Source organism: Aristolochia californica, unplaced genomic scaffold (assembly GCF_029961685.1).
Source record: "Aristolochia californica isolate CCGP_79_NKW_82.1479 unplaced genomic scaffold, dmAriCali1.0.hap1 SCAF_7, whole genome shotgun sequence".
Classification (NCBI taxonomy): Eukaryota; Viridiplantae; Streptophyta; class Magnoliopsida; order Piperales; family Aristolochiaceae; genus Aristolochia; species Aristolochia californica.
In genome coordinates this window covers 6,882,782-6,904,574 of record NW_027182268.1, presented here as the reverse complement: position 1 = coordinate 6,904,574, position 21,793 = coordinate 6,882,782, and the positions used below count along the sequence as shown (strand labels likewise).

At 36.4% G+C, this 21,793-nt stretch overlaps 2 protein-coding genes across 2 annotated transcripts; one reads left to right on the top strand and one right to left on the bottom strand.

The window, feature by feature from the left end:
- Window positions 1-9,962: 9,962 nt before the first annotated feature.
- LOC137937727 (probable LL-diaminopimelate aminotransferase, chloroplastic) lies at window positions 9,963-14,626 on the bottom strand. Its single transcript, XM_068782856.1, has 8 exons — window positions 14,567-14,626; window positions 14,331-14,447; window positions 12,927-12,989; window positions 12,340-12,444; window positions 12,128-12,178; window positions 11,558-11,878; window positions 11,269-11,475; window positions 9,963-10,256 (listed from the first exon to the last, which is right to left on the bottom strand). The coding sequence occupies exons 1-8, from the start codon at window positions 14,600-14,602 to the stop codon at window positions 9,963-9,965; spliced, it is 1,194 nt and encodes a 397-aa protein (XP_068638957.1). The 5' UTR covers window positions 14,603-14,626.
- A 3,641-nt stretch (window positions 14,627-18,267) lies between these two features.
- Window positions 18,268-21,237, top strand: LOC137937102 (tRNA (carboxymethyluridine(34)-5-O)-methyltransferase-like). Its single transcript, XM_068782165.1, has 3 exons — window positions 18,268-18,492; window positions 19,656-20,890; window positions 21,036-21,237. Exons 2-3 carry the CDS (start codon window positions 19,689-19,691, stop codon window positions 21,118-21,120), a joined length of 1,287 nt encoding a protein of 428 aa, XP_068638266.1. The 5' UTR covers window positions 18,268-18,492; window positions 19,656-19,688; the 3' UTR covers window positions 21,121-21,237.
- The last annotated feature ends 556 nt before the right edge of the window (window positions 21,238-21,793 follow it).

Here is a 21,793-nt window from a genome sequence, read left to right as displayed (position 1 = left end):
GTTGATTGAGCAACAAAGTGAAGAGTGAAAGAATTATTGACAGAAGGAGAATTGAGTCATGAGTTTTGGTCATTGGAGCACGATGGCAATGTTCACTTTGGTGTGTTGACCACCAATATGTTTGAGAGCTTTAATAGTGTTCTGAGAGGTGCTAGAAGTCTTCCAATTCAACCATTGGTGGCATAAACCTTTTATAGGTTGAATAATTTTTTTGTGAAAATACATGAATTTGTAGGAAAGATGACATTGTTCTGTACTCCCTCTGTTGATGCTTCTCTAAAAAATAAGATGGATACAACAAAAGCATGTCATGTACGTCAGTATCAGAATAATATATATGAAATCTCCATGGATGATGAAAGGTTGTATCAGGTTGATTTGGAGAATATGACATGTTCATGCACCCACTTTCAAATGAAAAAAATCCTTGTACCCATGCCATTGCAATGTGTGGAAAAATTAATTATGATTTCAATCAATTGTGTGGTCCTTGGTATACAATAAAGGCATATAGAGAAACATATGCAATTGGATTCTATCTTCCCAAAGATAAACTCTATTGGCCTAATACGGGTGTACGAGTTGTTTTACTTATTGGAAGGAAGCACACAATGGATAAAGGAGAACGTGGTACCTATGTTTGTGGTAGATGTAAACAATCGGGGGATAACTCTAGAAAATGTCGAAACCCGCCAGTTAACGCCCCCCCAATAAACGCTCCAGGAAGTAGCAATCCAAGGTGAACATTTTCATTACTCGTGAAATTTAAGTATTACTATTGATAATTGTCTTTTATTTTTCAGTATTCTATATGTATTAATCAATTATTTTAAAATTTTATATTTTGTAGCCGTTTTTAGTGGAAGTTGTGGTTAATGCCCATTTGGTAAAGCCCTTGTTTGAAGATGAGGGCACGCTAGTGGTTGAGTTTCCTAATGGATTCACCATTCGTGTAAAGACTGGTGATGATTCTATCGTTTCCTCTGTATTTTTTGTTTCATTTCAAAATATAAAGTACTTAATTGAATGCATTAAAGTTTATTTTTCCTCGTTTCATGTAGATTCAAGATTTGATCTCCCCATTTGGAAATAATCAATCAAAAGCTCGGATGGGTCCTTCAGATTCATTTGTTGAACTTGTCGACCTTTCCGATATGAGTTGTGAGTAATTTGTTTCAGATTCCCATTTAGTTTCCTAATATTCTTTGGAATTTGAAATAGTGAATGTGAAATCCTGATCTTTTTCATTGGTTAACTGAGTTTTTTTATTCCTTGATAGCAGAATACATTTGACAGAAAAATAAGATAGGGACATGATTATTGTTCAATTTCTTTGCTCTGTTTTTAAAAAAAACCTAAATGGCTTTGTCAACTTTTGAGATAATTCATGTTTAATTGTCTTTCAATTTTAAACAACTGTATCCAATGTCTTTTCAAATCAGGTCAAGCTGTTTCTTGAATGTTTGTAAAGAAATGTGGTCTTGATGCTGTTAAAGCTGTAATGCTGGATGAACATATGAAACTTCTCACCAACATAAGTAAGGTTTGGCTTGTTTCAGGAAATATTGGCTAGTGTTTTTTGAGCGTTAAAAATGAGAACAAATCAAAGTAGATACCATAAGGTAACTGTCTTTGTATTTTCAGTTTAATGAATTTTAGAAGCTCCACAACTTCGTTTGTTTGATAGGAAATATAAGTATGTTCACTTGAATTTGATCATTTTCAGTCATCATGGACAAAAATTGTCAAATGGCTGAACATCAGAACCATAGCCGATGAGTTTCATTGCGATAACACTGTAAAAGGTGAGTACTCTCTCTTCCTCTTTAACTTTTTTTTGTAATGGAAGTCGCGCTAGTTGTCTCTCGATCCCTTACTCTCATGCTTCAATGTGCTTTTCCTTTTTAAGAACAAAGAAGGAAGAGTTGTTCCGACAAAGACTGATACGTTTATCTAAATGAAGAAATTTCAGGCAAGGCCCTATCTGCGTCTTTACATTTTTACTTTCTTCTGCTTTTCTCTCTTCCCTCTCCTTATCATATTTGACATTTGCATTGATCATCTTTTCCTTTCTTTTAACAAGCAGGCTGGCCGGAGGAGTCCTTGGTCCGCAGATTTGACCTTTTCAGACAAGACCTTCCTTCCCTCTTTCTTGCTTGTAGGTTGGCTATTTGTCAGAACAGGTTTGGCACATTCGGAAGCTAGAAGACGGAAGCCAAACCAGTCGGGTCGACAAGAGGTTCTTTTAATCACTACCCGTTTTGGTCCTTTGGAGCAACTCAATGAATTTCCTAGATATCAAATGGAGAAACCAATGACTAGTGATGGAACAACCTAAGCCCAAGGGCGGGGGTCATCCCGCTGTTTCCTATTCTTGTTATAATCAGACGAAAGAGTGGAATGAGAATTTTAATATTCTTTGACATTTTGATATAAAATCATTTATTAATATGCGGATTTCCATTGATCTTATTTAGAGCTTTCAAATTAAGAAAAAAAAGGATTGAAAATGTGTACAGATTGGTAAAGAAAAAAGGATTGAAAACTGTGGATAGACTTGTAGACAGACCAAAAAGGCTTTGTAGATTATGCATGGAGTCATGCAATGATATTAGATGAGAGTCACATGGAGATAAAGAAGAAATGTAATTTCAGTCTTTCGAACCCGGGTCAAATATGTTGGAACGCCATGACTCCCATTAATGATCTCTTTGACATCATCGATATATACAACATTTATTCTCACTTGTTCCTGACCACAACTTAACATTTTCTACTTCAATGCTTCCATCGAGGACTTTAAACCTATAGCATGGAAAGGGCTTTAAACCACAAATTTATCAATACATTTATTTTTTAAACTCAAATAAAAATTTCATATTATTTCAGTTAATAAATATTTTAAATCGATAATAAAAGGTGTTGTAAGATTTTTGATTAACTAATATTTTTTTAATAATTTTTTATTTTGTAAAAAAGTGATAAAAAGTATAAAATAAATTTTATTTTTAAACTCTAAAGTAATTTTTTTAATTTATAAATATTTTAAATCCATAATAAATGGGTAAGAGTAAGATTTTTTTCTATTTAAAAATATTTAAATTTCTAAATATTTTAAATCGATAATATGTTAGTAACTTTTTTAATTAATTAGTATACTTATTTTATTTTTTAAAATATAAAGTAATAAAAAGTGTAAGAATTTTTTTTAATTAATAAATATTTTAATCGATAATAAATGGTGTTTCATAAGTAAGAGTTAATTTTTTAATTTTTTATTATATTTTTTAATAATTTATTATTTTAGATATAAGGTAATAAAAAGTGTATTCATAAATTTGATTTTTAAAATAAAAAAAATTTTATTCAAAATTTTTATCATGTAATGATGTGGCAAATGACGTGTTGGAATAGTGACATGGAAGTCGATGTGTTCATCTACTCACATTGTACTGATGATATGGCGACACATAATCAGTCAAAGTTTACGTGTCACCTTTGATTATAGATATGTACAGTGGACCGGTCAAAATTGGGTATTTTTCAAAATAAGTTTATAACGTCGTCGTTTATCGAAATATGTTTTTGAAATTAGGTATTTTCGTAAAAAAACCCTTAAATATATTAACACCTCATCATACCATATTATTTAATTTTTTCAAAAATTCAAAATATGTTTTTGAAATTAGGTATTTTGGTTAAAAACACCTCATCATACCCTATCGAGACGTGGATTGTATGTTATATTTTAAACGTACGTCGAGATGTGGTTTGCCATGTTATATTTTATGTACATATCGGTGAAAATTTATGTGTCACATTTAACATGTGTTGTTGACCTGACTTGTCAAAGTTAGGTATTTTTTTAAATAAGTTCATACGGTCGTCATTTATTTAATTAATTTTTAAAAATAGGTAAAAACCTAAATTTCCCTTATATTTATTCCACAGATCTGTTGTTAAATAATTTTTTTCACTAAGCGTCGAACTAAGAATTCTCTTCTAATTAAGATCGTTACAGGCAGAATTCTCGGCAAGGATTTTTGTGGCTTAACGGTGGGGACAAAAGTAAAAAAACAGAAAATCTGCCATTAAAGTTCAGTCATGGAAAGGCAATCTTCCGTTCCTTTGGTCATGAATGAAAGTTCAACCATTGATTTCCATGGCTTCCTTCGATTGAACCACAAACGCTTGCGGCACCTCCTAATCCATTTCCTTCAGGTTTTTGTAAAGCTAAAGAAAACCTCTTAAATCAGTTACACTTCCTCAGTACCTGCCTCGCGTACAGTCTCCAGCCATGTTGATGCTCACTGTTCTATCTCCTCCTTCACCCTCACCCTGACCCTCACCCTCGCTGGCACCGGCGCCGTTTGGTTCTTGGTCCTGTTCTTGGCAGACCCTGCAAACACGATCATCATCAGCAGCGTCAGCCCCACCTTGTTAATCTTCGAACACCAGGTCCGGCTTGGCCCCACCTGAGGCCACCCGTTGATGCTCTCCCCGTACGTCTCTACGGTGCCGAGCATGTCCACGAAGGTGCTGATGCTGGGGAAGACCGGCAACTCTCCCGCGCTCGCGGCGGTTCTCGGCGAGGCTCTGGGTTCGGGTCCCACCATCTGCACGTGCGAGTGGAACTTGATGGCCCCGCGGAGGAGAGTCTGCGTCACCAGCTTCGTCATCGCGGACATCCTCACGGCCCGCTGGACTGTGTGGGCCATATCCGATGGGCGGCGGAGATGGTTTCTGTAGTCTCCGGTCGCGATTGTGGTTAGCATCTCGTTGCTGACGTTCTCGATCATCGTCGCCGCGTGAGCCCAGAAACCCGTTTCTGACTTCGGGGAAAAATTGAATGCTGCGGAGAAGAAGAAGAAGAAGAAGAAGATCATTTAAATTAAACTAACTCGTTTTGTTGGAAAAGGACGGGGGAGGGACTCATTCCATTTAGAAAAAAACTGGGCGTAATGATCTAGAAACTGTTACAGTCCATGCAGGGGGGAAGGATACAGATGGAAGGTTGGCCTGCAACTCATGGTCGACAAACCATGGTTCTGATCTCTTGTCTCGTTCTTTCTGCAGAAACTTTTTTTTTTTTTTGTACATATGGAATTACTTCAGCTGGAAGTATCTTCTCCAATTAGGTGATGTTCTTTTGTTTCTTTCAGTCATTTGAATTATCCCAGGGAAGCATTTCTTTTTCTTAAATGGAAAAATTTCGAAGACCTTGTTAAACCGAAATCGTACCTCCGTGGTGTCAACTTCCGGTTAATAGAGCTTCTCGGCTATCGTCTCCGGCGAACAGAATATCTCGTCTATCGCAGAGGCTCGTTGATGGCAACGTTTAGGGTTCAGACATGCCTCTACTAGACCAGATCCCTCTTAAAAGATACCACCAACCAGTAACGTTGTAACGGGCGACACATTGAATGGAAAACCGACGACGGACGGGTTATTAAGTGACGGTTCGTGAACCGTCTTACAGAGACAACTACAGTGTTTTATAAGAGATGTGTTCATTGAGGAGCTACACATGCTAACTCCATTAAAGGTACTCAGTCTTACTATGTGAAGAAGTTGAAGAAAGAAGAAAGAAGAAAGAAGAAGAAGAAGCAAAAGCGTTGGCCGGCCTTTTCGGTCCTATTTTTCTTCAAAATAACTTCTCTGCCCCTTTAATATCTCTGTTGAGACAAGTGCCCTTGCAAGCATGCAGATGCATGTATCATCTCCTAGTGACATTCGTCATTTGATACTGAAAACATTCCAGACGAACAGGAGGGAAGAGGAGAGGGTTCTAAGCCTAGTCGGTACAAATGAGTACTGCGACAGACAGGAAAGAAGAAGGTTATGCAACTTACCGCTCGTTTTCCCGTAATGGTCCGCGTAAGCGCAGAACTCCGCGAAGATCTCTTCGAGTTTCTTGAGATCATTCTCCGAGCAAGCAAGAGGCACTTTCAGGCCGCAGAAGTAACCAGGCAGCGCAAAGGAGAAGCGGTGAGAACCGACTCGGATGACTGGTCCGTCTCTGGCGAGGGGCCAATGGTGGTCGCCGACTGAGCAGACGGAGATCCCGAGAGGTGAGCCGGAGTGGCGGACGATCCGAACGGCTAAATCTCCCGTTCGTAGGATCTTCACCCTCCGGTTACGATCCAACAACGATAGCTCCGTGCCGCCGATTCTGAGGATCTCGGTTTCGGTACCGAAAGGGTACTCCACGCCGTTCTCCACCGTCGGATTGCTCTCTGTCTCTTCCTCCATTGGTGCAGTGCACTCCCGCCCAGTATTTCTGATTTCCTCCTCCTGGGATGCTATAGCGGTACAGCCTAGAGGAAAGAATTGAAAAGTCAGAAACAGGGGAAGTAATAATCCTTGTGAACAGTCATCAGAAGAGAGAATAGCTAGATGAGTTTCTTCGTCGAAAACCAAGGAAAAAGAAAATGGGTACGCTAGAAGATCGATCCAGAGAAGAAAAATCGAAGAAACAACAATTACGTTTGTGTACACTGATAAATTAAGAGATGAAGAGAAAGAGAGAAGGAAAACTTGCCGGCAGAGAGGGGGAGGATCAAGAGAGAGAGAATATCTGAACAGAATTAGAAGTGAAAGTGGCGGAGAGGAAAGACGAGGATATGTATAGAAGGACTTGGGGAGGAGCGTAAATGCGTGGCAATGGGGGGCTAATAGCGTGGTTAGCATGCGGAGGTAGACGTTTCAGAGCCATGACACATGGCTACTCTCCACTGTGTATGAAAGAGAGAGCAGCAGCGAGTCGAGTCCTCGTTTGTGTAAGCTTGCCAGACATGCATGGCCCGGGCCGGGAACGAGAATTATGCACGTAAGCACGGAAGAGAGAGAAACATTGGAGGCGGCTCAGTGTTTGGTCACTACCACTGACCGCGAGGGAGAGGGATAGAGGGGAAAAAGCCAGGATTGAGAAAGGCGAGGAGGCATACGTGCCAGGGTCAGTACGAACTCAGCCGATAAGCCTGGGTTGTGTTGGCCGCGTGCATGTCATTTCTGCACTCGCATGCTTCTTTTCCCAGAAAAATGTAACGCTCCCTATGACTCACGCGATTCGATTAAATGTGACGCCTTAGCAACTCTCTTGATTAATTTTATTTATTTTTACTAATTTTATCATCCATTGTGTGTAGAATACGAAAAGAGAATTTTATTTCTCATTTATTGTTTAATAATTATAAAAAATCTAATATAATACTATTAAAAATTTTAAAATATATAAAATAGACTAATCCAACTTTTAAGTAAATTATCTTTAATTAAGACATGTTTATCAAGTAATTATACTAAATAACCCATTCCATTAATAACATAGTTTAAAGGTAAGAGTTTTCACTTTACATGCATTTATAAACACATGAACTAAAACAATGTCAGCCAGTGTCTCATGACATACCCTTCAAAGTTGGAAGTCCATGAAAGCTTTATGTGGATCTTACAAGTGATGCATGACTCATGCTTCAAGCTTATCATCTATGTAATTGGCTCTCAGTAATTCATTCTTTATCGTCATGTCTTGAAGAGATGAGCATAGTGTGGTTGAATTTATGAAAAAGATAAATACTTTATTGACTTGATGCAATTTGAGTACAATGAACTTTTATTTATAATAAAGGAAACAAGTAGAATCCAATTATAATTACTAATATAACTAAAACACCTTTAACTGATACTCTTCTGTGAGACCTCCTTTTGTGAGACTCTTGTAAGACTCCACCATATTAATTTTGATTTTGTAAGACTTCTTGCTATGAGAGTCATAAAAGACTCTTCCATATTTGTTCTTCAATACTCCCACTCAAGCCGGAGTTTACAACTTCAACTTTCAATGAAAAAAGATTCTTGGTCATCAGTTTTCTTTTGTTGAATTTTTTTTCATAGATGCAAAATTCTTTATGATTTTTCCTCCTCCTTTCTTCAATATTCTGGTCACATAAAACTTACTAAAATACGTTGAACAAAATATCTCTTGCTTGTACTTCTTCTACTTCTCCCCCTCAACCTTGGGATAAAAAAGGTATAAAGATCCAACTTGGACAAAACACAATATGGGAGAAGAAAATCACTTCTAGTCATACGAAAAATCCCCTATACCGATAAAAAATGGTCATAATTTGAAACACATTTCGCTCAATTTTAAAGGCAAAAAAACGACCCAACTTTAGGGTACCACAAAGAGACTACTCACTTTTTAAAGGTACCTCAAACACAAATCACCTCTTGGGTGAAGAACAAAAGACTTGACTTAAAGTGGATGTTGGCCATAATCCTATACTTTTTAGGTAGTGGGCCTGGCATTGCACTGAAGTGATAAAAACACAAGAAGAAAAACTGAAGAAATACAAGAAGAAAATAACTTCAACTGAAAGGAGGCGACTATGCAACACTCATACTTCCAAAATAACATTTTTTTTTTTTAAAAAAAACTAGGAGTCTATAATGGTAGAATTTAATAAATTTGACCAAGTATAACTTTTTTGGGGTAACCACAATTTTTCAGAGTTAACTATGCAGAAGATACACAACCTTGTAACAAAAAATACAAAACTTGAAAGCAACATTGAAGCAAGATATTGCATACCATGAATGAACGCACAATGGAGTGATTAAGTCTGATCAAAACTCTGATTAGAAGAGAAATTTCAAACAACTCAGATTTTAGGAGAAAAGGAAACTCAAATCACGTCAATGCATGGAGATATAACGAGAGAGAAAATAGGAAAAAAAAAGAAATTCTTGGTATAACTGACCTTTGGTAATTTTGATATTGTTATCTCAAAAAATATAACTCATAATCATAAACGGTTTATTTCTCAAGAAACTCAAAGAACTTTAATTTGATACCTAATTTGACATAAAAAACTTCATTTTTGAATCTTTTATGACTTTTTGATTTTCTTCGTTCTATAACTTGACCCTTGCCGACTCCAATGCGAATATCTCCTTAAATATACATCAGATTGACATGAATTTTTTCTTTCTGAAACTAAAATTTGATACCTTTCATCGAAGTATAACTTTTCTTAATGAACTATACTTTTTTTAGAGAAAGAATTTGATAGATTTTAGACTCTTTAATTTGGCCGAACTAAGTACCCTTTTTTCTTTGGTCAACATGACCATTGGCTCTTCCGAGATCAATATCTCCCTCTAAAAAACTCATATTGAGAATTGGTTGGATAGGTAAAAAAATAGACTTATAGATTTTTTTTATATATAAATCTCCTTGTAAAGTCTCGTTCTTGATGGTATAAAACAGCTCTAAAGTTTTAAGTTTTCTGCTGGTGCTCAAAACTATTTTGCAGTTTGACCTTTGTTTCTTTAAATATTGATTTATCTTTTTAGAAAACTCCAATTACCAAAATTTATATTGCTTTGAAAATTAGATTCGAAGATCTTTCTGTCAATATATAATTTTTAATATGAAAAGATTGTTTTAATATGAACACCTAGAAAACAACGGATATTGGAACAAGAAAAAATAATTGGATAGAATACAAATCTTAACTACTAGAGATGATAAATAAAAAAAGGATCACATTCTCTCTGTGGGTTGACTAATGCAACTCACAGAACCCACTCTGATACCGTGTTAAATTTTTGGAAAAGAGAAATATTTTATTAACTTGATGTAATTTGAGTACAATGAGCTTCTATTTATAATAGAGGAAACAAGTAGAATTCAATTAAAATTGAACTATCCTTAATCCCAGTTATACCCAAAGTTAAACATTAAAAGATAAGTCCTAGAACAATTGAACAACTAAACATAAATAGAAGACTAACATAACAAAAACACCTTTAATTAAGACTCTTCTGTGATACCTCATCTTGTGAAACTCTTGTAAGACTCAACCATATTAATTCTTGCGCTGTAAGACTTTTTGCTATGAGAGTCATGTAAGACTCTTCCATACTCTCTATTCATTAATTGTCTCTTGGAAGATTCATTGGAGAAGATTCATTAGTCTCTTGGAAGCTTCAATGATGTCTTCTCTGTGACCAAATGAGCTAACTCTGATAAACCCTTCACCACCTGGACCAAATCCACTGCCTGGAATTGTGATTATGTGTGACTTCTCTAGTATTTCATCAAATATATCCCATGATTTGTTACCAGGGAAATGGACCCAAACATAAGGTGAATTTTGGCCACCATAGGTTGTGAAGCCAAGGGAAGAGAATGTTTCCATCATAATTTTTGCATTCTCCTTGTAATAGCCTACTAGTTGACATATACCCTGTAGCACAATCAAGCAAAGGGGAAAAAAAGGACCTTGTTAAGCATTTTTTAAGAATGCATAAAATGAAAAAAATTAAGCATTTAGCAAATGATTGTAAACTTTTCTCGTCAATTATTTTTAAATTATTTTTTTGAAATTTTTGGAAATTAATTTTTTACTTTTGCAAGTAAAACATTAATTTCTTTTTCTAGAACTTTTTTTCTTTGTTGTTCAATAGAAGAAATATATTTATTTAGTTAAAAAAAGCTAGTTTCCTTTAAAAAAAGAACAATGTTTATTACAGTCTCATATACACCTGATATGATCGTAAACGCAAAACCTTCAATAGAGACTTCTTATGTGAGCATTAGTTACATTAGCTTAGTTTAGTTTATGTTATTAAGTTTTTTTTTAAATTTCATTTAATTATCTTTAAATACAAGCATCAAAACCTTAGGAAAAACAATGATGAGTATAGCTATATTTTTATTGTTAATATATAATTTTGAATTATTTAAATTATTCAATGAAAAAGAAGATCACTTTTCATCATCTCTCCCAACATTAGGAAAAAAATAGAGGTCAGCCTTCCCCTTCATTTACATTTAAGCTAATAAAATAATAAATAATTAAAATATTATATATATATTTCACTTTACTCTCATTTTCTATTGTCATAATCTAATAGGAAAACATGTTTGTCAACAAGATTTTAACTTACAAACCTTTGGAGTGGGATGTCTTAGTGATTGTATTAGGGCGCGAGGGCGGACATTTTGATGTTGCATGTCATGGGAAAGGCCATAAAATCTGATACATATAGGTCGATATAATACATGTACTAGTGTTCATAGTTTTTTTTAGACTAAATTTTTTTAAAAATACAATATGAATTATATATCATATATGGGCACTTTTAAAAAGTGAGATATTAAAGGGTGCACCTAGGTAACCTTTCCAATAAACTAAGCTTTGTTTAAAGAGTTAGCCTTAATTTAAAGTGATGAACAAACTTATAATTAAGACAAACCTGGTAGCCATCAGGGGACAGGCAAGCCAGCCCTCCGGCCTGGGCGATGTTGGAAGCTCCATTAAAGCAGGTAGTGACAATCCGGTTAAAGTCCTTCATAACAGGCACACCATTAGAGAACAGAAGCTCCTCCGGAACCACAGTCCAGCCAAGCCTCACTCCAGTGAACCCAGCAAATTTCGAGAACGATGATATCTCAATCGCAACCTAAAAAAGAAAAAAATCCCATTCCTGATCTCATATTCAAATCTCTCTTTCTCTTTATAATTTCCAATGGAGGTGGTGGTACCTCTTCGGCCCCGGGGATTTCAAAGATCGATCTGGGGCTATCGTCAGAGATGAAAGCAGAATAGGCAGCGTCGTAGATTATGATGGAGCCGTTCTTCTTCGCAAACTCCACCAGTTGCTTCAACTGTTCCCTTGACGCAGCATTGCCGGTTGGGTTGTTTGGAGAGCAGAAGAAGATGATATCAGTTCGGGAAGTCCTGGACAAGTCCGGGAAGAAACCGTTCTCTGCATTGCATTCCATGTATTCTATCTTTCCGTACTTCCCTGTAGCTTCTTCGATGCAGCCAGTCTGACCCATTATGACTCCTGTGTCTATATAAGCCTGCAGTTACCATACGTTTTAGTCTGTGTTCTGCTAAAAATACATTGAGATTCATAAAACACCATTTACCCGTTTGAAAAAACTCGATAAACCAATAGATGTTCTAACTTTACCAGTTGACAACCTACTTCAGAGCAGATAAGAGCAATTTCCATTTGATTTTCTTTTTGAATATTATTGACAGTGTTGTTTTAGTATTTGTTTAGTTTAAGAATCTTCCATTATAAAAAGAAGCAGCAAATACATCACCGGAAATGAAGGGTCTTGGACGGCAATGGTCATGTTTGGTCCAAGAAGCATCTGTCAAAAGAAAAAAACCCCAAGTCAAGGTTTTCTCATCGGGAAATTCTTTCGTTCTATCTTTCTTTCTTTCTCAGTATTTTTTAATTTATATTGTTACGGAGCAGAAGATCAGTAGGATACTTAAATTAATGGAGATATTAGGGACCAAACAGAAGTACCTGGACGCGTGAGATGTCACTTTGTGCCCCATCTGATATAAAAATTTCTGTCTCCTTTATGCCTAAACCTCCATATAATTTATCTACAATGGCCTGGCGCAGAGCCTGCAACATGAATACTCGGTCTGAAGGTTTCTTTTGTTTTCTTTTTTAGGAATCACAATTGACTGTACATAAACAAATAAGCTTGAAGTAAGAGGTGAATGATAGGAATCAATTTAGTGCTTATCGATTTACTTATTCTTATCTTTTTAACATTTTTGAAAAGGCAAGAGGAATCAAGTGGAATATTTTTCAGTCCAAAAGCCATAAAAACCAGAAAGTTTTGGTCAAACAAATTTTTTTACTCTTAAATATTTTTCTTACGATTTCCTATTGGCACAAACACACCTTCAATACTCCAAACTGGTAACAAGCGGTGCGTATTATGGATTCCACCACCTTGGTTCTATTGAGGGGTTTACTTTTGAACCATTTCTTAGAGTGAAACAAAACGAAAGATTATCGATTCAAATAGGTCTCTTATGGAGATGTGATATGTGTCTCATGAGGTAAGAAACGCAGAGAGTAGTATTAGGTTATAATACCTTAGTGCCTTGTTCTGGTCCATAGCCGAAGTAACCTTCAACTGTTGAGAGACCCCATGAATGCTGCAAGTCATATAGTTAACCAGATTTTAGGAGAGAGAGAGCGAGAGAGAGTAAAACCTTAAAGAAAATAAAAGTAAAAATATTAGCAGTTCAGAGTAGTAAGCAAAGAGATGGATTTAAAAGGAGCCTAACTGAATTAAACTGGAGAAACTCATTTGTTTGAAGGAAAAGAAATCGACAAAGATAGGATAAAGGTATAAAAAGGGACAAGAGATGAGGAGAAAAAGGGTTTGTATCAATGACCTTTGCTGAATATCCACATACAGAAAGAGAAGTTTCCCATTCATTGACATTTCTAAATTCAAAAAATCTCTGTAGGTTACTTGACCCAAACATTTTCATGATAGTGATCAAAACTGCTACAAAATAACCTTTGTAAACTTCTGGAAATAACATAGGAATGATTTTATGTCGATTATCGATAGTTTTTTAAATGACAAAAGGAATAAGAAATAGAAACCAAATAGTATTTAAAATATGGAACTATACCAAATAAAAGGAAAATACTGCAATAGTATGATCATGTATGCAGCTGGCTATTATACCAAAATTTAATGCATTTAAATCTTTACTACAACCTAGGCATTTATTTAGTTTTCTTCCCAAAAAGTTAGGTTTTGATGAGTTCTACTCAAAAGGATAAGTATGGCCATATTACTGATACGTATTGTATGTCGGATAATACATATCATATTTTGAGGTAGGCAAGACAATAGTATTAGTATATATCTATTTTACCCTATGTATACCAGATATGGCACCACTGCATGATATTCTATCCAATACCAATATGGTGTTTTTATAATTAAAAGTGTCATGCATCATGCTTCTGGAGATAAAGACCCAAAATTCGTGATAATCCATCCATTTTCTTGCTGGATAATGAGTTGTCAAATTATGCTCTAGAAAGCTGTCTATTTAGAAAATTAGAGAAGAGACGGTGCAGAAAAAGTCTTTCCTGAAAGTGTTTTGACTAATCATCTTCTTCAAAATCCCGTCTCTGAAATTAAATGAGACTCATTCATGCGGGAATGGTTGAGATTAATCTCAAGTTCTTATTTCAGAGGCATGAATTTTTTTGGTTTCAACGATTCCCAACCCCTTTTCCCCCTTGGATACGAAGCGAGGACAAAGAGAAAAATTGAAAAATCTGTAACATATCATGAAAAGAGAAAGAAGAGAAGAAAGAAACGGAAAGGACAGAATCAGAGCTATCCATACACGAGATAGCTCTATCAAATATAAACTATGCTTTTATATCTTAAATTCCTGGCGTACAATAAATATCTTTTTGCATGTATTTCTCTTGCAAGCATGGGTTATTCATCTGTTCATCACTACCTTAGCCATGGCTGATGCAACAATTTGAGGTAAAGGCTGAGTGGTGTCACCAATGCCAAGACTGATCAGCTTTGCATCTGGGTACGTCTCAATATGCGCCATCGTTCTCATTTCAATCTGATCATCACCCAAAAAAAAAAAAAAAATCAGAAATAACCCGTATTGCAGAAGATCAAAACGAAAGAAAGAAAGAAGAAAAAAATAAAAACTAAAAACTAAAAAGAATCACTGAGTACTTCAGGGAATAAATAGCCGTTTTGAAGCTTTTCCATGTTTGCGTTTCTTCGAACGCTGGTGCGCCAACCTGCATCAATCGTGCAGCCATTAGAAAACTGAGCCATATCTGGTTTCTGAAAGACAGCAGACAGAAGGGTTCTTGTTACCAGTTGCAGCGGCTTGGTTTGGACTGCATGCAGCTTCTCTATTATGCAGAGTCGAGACACTGAAAGAAGAGAAAAATGCAGTACAGAAACCATGTAAACGTTAAAGGATTCAAACCACCCAGAATCTGAAACTAAAGAGACGACTACCTGCAGGTGAGAAATCTTCCACGATTCAAGATCTTAGCAGAAGGTGAAAGCAATTGCCCGGGATTCATCTTTTGCCTTCAGAAACTCCAATCTAGAAATTTCAGCTGAAGCTCTCTCAAATGAATTGCAAGAGAAGGCTAGAGATGCATTAACATTTAACAGAAGGGGTTTATTTATATGCGTTCAAGTGAAACCATGACCAATCAGTGGGTCACACTGACCAAATCTGATCTTCTGAACGTAAATAATACGAGCTAGATTTGGTTTCTAGTTTATTTTAGTCACTGTTTAGGGTCAAGATTGATGTATTTTATTTGCATGGACTGAAGACAGTCGTCTTCAAAGTGGGTTCAGTAGATAAGTCTGGGATCATTCAATCCAGTAGAGGGAGATTTACAAGCAACATTATTTAGACTTCTTATCTCAGTGGAACTGAAAACTTTCTCAAGTGAGTTCACTATTTATTTTGTAGTGATTATACAACTTACTTGAGTACCTATAGTGGATCATTTTTCATGTGAATACATAATTAGAAAAATTATGTTTTACGACATATATTTTTGTGGGACGTGACGATGTGGTACGGTGGTGTTTACGCAGAACAAATCGTGTTATATTCTAATCATAAGCGAAAACTGTTGGAGTTAACACTAACAAAACCCTCATATTCTTTGCCTAGTAATACAGATGTAAATGGCTAATTATTGGGTAAAAATTACTCGAAACTCTATTACGTAAGTGAGATTTATCCTTTTACACCCTACGATAAGGTTGGATCATTTACTTATCGTCGATAACAACGTCGGTAAAGTAGTCACCTGATTATCCATCAGAATAGTTTTATAGTAACTTTTAAATTGCTAGTTAATATAATCTGATATCTTCTGATCAAAAGAAGTGAGATTGTAGAAGTCTTCAGTTTTGATGATGGTGTTCACCATTTAGGCCAGATAATCTATAAAGTGATTGGGAGCACTGACCATGGGGATAAACCACTCAGATTCAATAGAAGTCAGTGACTGTAAGTCATTGAAAAGCTTGGATGGCTCAATTCACTATCAAAAGAGTTTCTTCTTTTTGGTTTTTCTATGAAAGAAACATTCCTCTCTTGTCTTTTAATTTAAATTGAAGAATCCAAGTTTGACATTTATGTGCACTCACTGTTTCTCATGTCCAAATTCAACTACACAGTAATTCACTTGTATTTTCCTCAGGTTCACACCTAATTTCCACATGTTTTTTTCATATCTTCCAAGTCTCTTTGTCTCTTGACATGTGTTTTCCTGAGGACCAAATCTGCACCAGACAGGAGGTTTCAGTGAACCTGCCCATGCTGCCTTCTCTCAAATTCCTAGAAGTTCACTAATATGCTCCATCTAAATCAAACTAGAATGAGCTGATTTGACCAATTTACATTGTGATCAGGAATGTCACAGTGACATTCACAACTTCCCAGCAAATTCTCTTGGCGAAGAAGGTTGGATTTGTTGAGAGGTCAAGGTTTAGTCTGAAAATTCTATTTCATTCCTTTCTCTTAGTGAAGTCAAATTGATTTTCATTCAGTGGGATTGTTCCTTTTGGGGTTGGAATTCTTGGGACTAATTACCACTTAGTCAATCTATCTTTTTGTGAATTAGCGCTTTCTTCCACAAGCTTTTTTTCTTGGGTTAAAGATAGAAGGATTTTTTGCCACTCAACAACAATTTGGTTCAGCTGACATGCAATTTTATCTAATATAATTAAGCTGAGCATCTAGACAACCATTTAATACTATCAGCAGCCATCCAGACCCCTTCAAAACACCCTTTGAGCAGCAGCCATCCAGTCCCCTTAAAAAACACCCTTTGAGCAGCAGCCAGTAGAGCCGGGTCTTTTCTCTGTCTCTTTCTCTTTCTTTTCATGAAAAAGCTTTGAATTGACCTCTTAGAAAGAAGACATATTCAAATCAGAGTGTTCTTGTGAACTTCCTCATTCTTTCTTGCAGATGAATGCAGACTCAGCTACTGTTTGACTGCTGTGTTTCTCCACCTCTGGTTTGGTGGACACCAAATACAGAGAAATTTTCACCCAGAAAGATGATAACATATGACAGTAAATGGAACTGTAGTTTCTCTGCAAAATCACACAACCACAAGTAGTGATTTCTGCTGCAAGAAAATTTTATTTCACCAAAATCAAACATCTATTTTCTGGTTTTGTGGACTTCACCCAGAAAGATGACAAAATCTAAAAGTAAACGAGGCTGAAGTTCCTCTGAAAAATCACAACCACAAGCAGCACTGATTTCTTCTGCCTGTAGAAAGTTTTATTTCATAAAAAACCATTGGTGGACACCAGTTACATATTTAAGCTTCACCCAGGAAGACGATAATATTAAAAAGTGAATGGAATTAGTTTAAGCTTCACCCAGAAAGACGATAAAATCAAAAGGTAAATGGAACAGAAGTTTCTCAGCAACCACAAGCACTGACTTATTCTGCTGAAAGTTTTATATCATGAAGACCAAGCAACTCTTTTCTGGTATGGTGGGCAACAACAGAAAAAGCTTCATCCAGAAAGATCACGACCAACCACTGATTTCTTCTGCCGGAAAGCTTCATTTCATCTTGGCTTTGATTCTCTGTCAAAGAGGAAAAGAACAAGTGAAAGAGCAATACGGAAATGAATTGGGATCACATGTTGGAAGACAACAAAAGCTTGCCGTCTGGGCTGAATGCAGCTTTCGCATGCAGAAAATCCTGAGTGACATGTAGTTTTCACAAGCGTGGTAGCAGAGTACTGATTGGATTGGGAACTACCGGAGGTGAGGGTGGCGGCGGGGGGCAGGGGGAGGCGAGATGGCACTACCAAAAGGGTACATGAATGGGCCATAGTTGACTCAGTTTCTTGAGTTACATTATCTAATTATAGGGTCATTTATCTTAAGAGAAAAATAATTTTACATGAATTAGTAAAATAATAAAAAGAGAAAATCTCTTGATTATCTTGACTATGCAACCCAAATAATTAATTACATAGATCAATGTATTTAAATCCTTAAATTTAAACCTAGACCTAACTTATTTATATATTAGACTGATTTGACTTCTAATTAGTGTTCAAAACCTGGTTGACTAGGTCAATTGGCCAATTCAATTGGTGAACTAGGTAACCCTACACGGACTTTCTTTGTAGCTCTAATGGGCGACATCAATCAATGTTATAGTCCATAGTGGTCCATCTCTCCATGTCAGTAATCTAATGAGAGAAGACATTGAATGGAGTAAGCATAAATAGCTAGATCTAAAGAGTCCAGCCCATTCCGGCCTGCCCCCAAATCAGGCCCGTTATTTGGGTCCACTACATGGTCCTTATACAGTGTATATTTTCAGCTCACTTAGTCGAGGAAAATTCGAGTCTGTCACTCAACGAGTTGCCTTGGTACTTCCCTTCTCCTGTCTGTCTCGCGCTCTTCTTCCTAGGGTTGCAGGTTTTAGATTCCAGCTTGCGAAATCTGTTATACGCGATTGAAAGAGACGCTGCATTGCTACCTTGCTTCTTTTGATTTTGAGAGAAGCTTCACGAACTGCACTTCTCTGTTGCTAAGTTCTCGAATCTTCGCCCTGCGAACAATGGTGATTTTACTGGAAAAGGTTTGAGTTTCTTCCCTTCTGTGTTTTCCATTGGACCGACTTAGATGATCGAATTTAACGGGAATTGAATTTTTTTGTGTTTTGCTTTTCTCGATTATCTTAGAGAAGTTTCAAATTTTTTGACTGCTGCATTCTTTTTTATCCATGAAAAGGTCGTTTGAGTTTATTTTTTCCTTTTTTTTCTTCATTAAAGCTAAAACTACTAAAATAAGAGAAAATGCTGCTTCCCTTGGTCGGGTTATCTGTTGATTCTTTTTTTTTTTTTTCTTCTATTGGACGTGGAGGATTCAATGGTTAAAGAGTAAGTTGAAGTTCGTTCCTAGAAACTATAAATGCTGCCTGCTTCAATTTTATTTTAGGTAGATATAAAATTCTCGCTGCTCACTGAATGAGGTTTTCAGGTATCATGCTTTTACTAAGTTTTCTGTATTTCAGCTCAAAAGGTAGAATGCCAATCTTTATAAATTCGTTTAAGTTGTTTCTGATGAGCTGTCACCATTTGGATGATATGCAATTGAGACACGGACCACATGAATGGGACTTCAGTTTTTCATGTTGCAAGCTTTGAGTTCTGCTCAGTAGTTAGTGGTACTATATTTCATGTCCGCAAGCTTGTAATTTGTCATGAAGTACAAATGCTTGCTGAGTGGGAAAATTGCTTTCAGTACCAATGTTTTGCAGTTTATAGCTCAGACCGAAAAGAATGTTGTTTCTATATACGTTTAAAGCAAATTGGAAAATTATGACTTTTAAATTGTAAAGCATGTATTTTAACTAAGTTGAAGATCCTTCTAAAAGCCAGTATGTATATACATCATAAACCCAGTATGCATATGGAATGTATGTGTGGTAGTGTCATTACTGATCTGATGAGCATCACATGCATGCAAAATTGTCCAAAACACAAGTAATTGGATGATCCCATCCCAGTAAGAAGATCTTGAATCACAATCACTGAATCATTTATTTCTGTTATCTGTCTATGATGGTCTTTTTGTCATAATATTTTGTTTATAGCATGTTGATTGTCACTTTTAGATTGAAGGGGGAGTTTCGACATTTTTAGCAGTTCATTCTGAAAGGAGCATTTGCATTTTTCTATTAAGTTATTTATTTAATGATCTTAAGATCCTGTATTTCTTCTTTCATTTGTTCATCTGCAGGATTCTGAATTGGCATGGCTTTGCTGCTTTTGAATGTCTGCAAATGTATTAAAGTTTGAAAGATACATTTATCAGCAGAAAGGAATTTCAAACTCAGCAAAGATTTACTTCCAGAAAGCTGCTTTTAAATTGACTTCAAATGAACAAGCCCTCAGGCTGCATAGTTCATATTCTGTTAGTAATATAGTACCTAATACTGGTCACTGGAGAGCTATTCTGTGTGGCCAAATGTCAAGTTCTTCAGGATCTCTAAAATTGCACCAAGAACTTTATTCTACCGTTCAATTTGATGATGTCATGTCAACTTCTGTTGAAGTGGAGCAAACACCTCAACCTGAGAAGTTGCAATCACCTAACCGAGATAATGGATGCTCTCCAAGTGTCAAACGCACCCCAGACATTGAAAAGAAATATGTTCATCATGTTTATGATGCCATTGCTCCTCATTTCAGCTCTACCCGTTTTGCAAAATGGCCCAAAGTTGCTGGCTTTTTGAACTCCTTGGTTCCAGGCTCTGTTATCTTGGATGCAGGATGTGGGAATGGAAAATACCTAGGCTTCAATCCCCAGTGCTATTACATTGGTTGTGATATAAGTGCCCCATTGATTCATATATGTGTTGGGAGGGATCATGAAGTTCTAGTTGCAGATGCAGTGAATCTTCCTTACAGAACTGGCTTTGGTGATACAGCAATCTCTATTGCTGTCTTGCATCATCTCAGTACAGAAGGTAGGAGAAGGAAGGCCATAGAAGAGTTAGTGCGGGTTGTCCGAAAGGGTGGATTAGTCCTAATAACAGTTTGGGCTGTGGAACAAGAAGACAGGTCCCTCCTCACAAAATGGACTCCTCTTGGATGCAAATACGAGGAAGAGTGGATAGGACCTGGGAGTCCTCGAGTGCGGACCCCTTCAGCTGTTATACTAGAAAGCATCCCAGAAACTGAAGAAAACAGTTTACGGAATCGCAGTGAGGCAAAAGTTCCTAATGAATTAAAAGAGAGAGGAGGGTTGGACTCTAATTCAGAAATAAAAGACAGCTCTCTGGAATCTAGTACTGGGAGGAGTGAAAACCATCAAGAGTATTTTATACCATGGCACCTTCCTTATCATAGAGCTGAGATCAGTGGAGCATCCGCTTCCGCTTTGGCAAGTGGTCTAGCTAGGAAGGATGACAAGAAGGGGGCCGTAGTATACAATAGGTACTATCATGTGTTTGCTGAAGGTGAACTACAAAGGTAAGCCGAGGAAGAACAATGCCATATGATAAACTGAATAAATATCGGTACATTTTAGTAATGTGTTCATTGAATTTTGATTTATTTCTTATAATTCCAGAGTTTATATCTCTCAGGAACCAACATTGTGGTTTTCCTTGCACAGGTTAGCGACTGGAATAGTCAATGCAGTCATTCGTGATCAATTCTATGATAAATCCAACTGGTGTATTATCCTTGAGAAGACATGATTTCTCCATTATGTTCAGAGTAATTTCAATTTCTAGTACAAACTGCATAAAACAAAAGGCATTCATTTGTGAACATTGATTGACCTCAAGTTGTCTTAACATATGTTGGGAAGGAAATCCTTTTCTTATGTTTTGTTTGTTTTTATTTAATCTCAACTCTTGACCATTAACAAGTTTTGAATAGCTGAGTATAATCGTTAAGCTTAATACAAGCCTTCCACCCACAGTCCATGTTGTTTTGTTACTCTCTCTTGCTTACAGATTGAATCCTCTTCCCTCATTCAAGCACCCAAGGACTCTGGCCTTGCCGCCACTACAGTCATCACCTCCAAAAAGTTTCAGGCTTTTGTATTTGCATACTGTTTGTAACTTGTAGAAATAGTTTGGTATTGAAAAAAAAAAAAAAAAACCACAGACCTCCCAGTGAACCTTCAGTCTGCCCTTAGGATTCCTTTGGAGAAGACCTTGGCAGCTCTTCTCCAGACATCTTTAAAAATTGGAGATTACGTTTTCTGGGATATCAAGTCAAGCTTATATGGTCATATCTGGGCTTCAATTAAGCATCTTCTTGACCGATTCTCCCATCAGCCTCTGTGGCAAAACCCGATTCATTTCAAATGTTCATAGACTCTTTGATAAAATGCCCATAAGAAATATATTATCATACCGGTTT

Coding starts and splice junctions, on each gene's coding strand:
- LOC137937102 (XM_068782165.1), top strand. CDS start 19,689: ATGTCTGCAAATGTATTAAAGTTTGAAAGATACATTTATCAGCAGAAA. Junction 20,891..21,035: donor GCTGAAGGTGAACTACAAAG/GTAAGCCGAGGA, acceptor TTCCTTGCACAG/GTTAGCGACTGGAATAGTCA.
- LOC137937727 (XM_068782856.1), bottom strand. CDS start 14,602: ATGGAAAAGCTTCAAAACGGCTATTTATTCCCTGAA. Junction 14,448..14,566: donor ACGGCTATTTATTCCCTGAA/GTACTCAGTGAT, acceptor GGTGATGATCAG/ATTGAAATGAGAACGATGGC. Junction 10,257..11,268: donor TGTCCCCTGATGGCTACCAG/GTTTGTCTTAAT, acceptor ATTGTGCTACAG/GGTATATGTCAACTAGTAGG.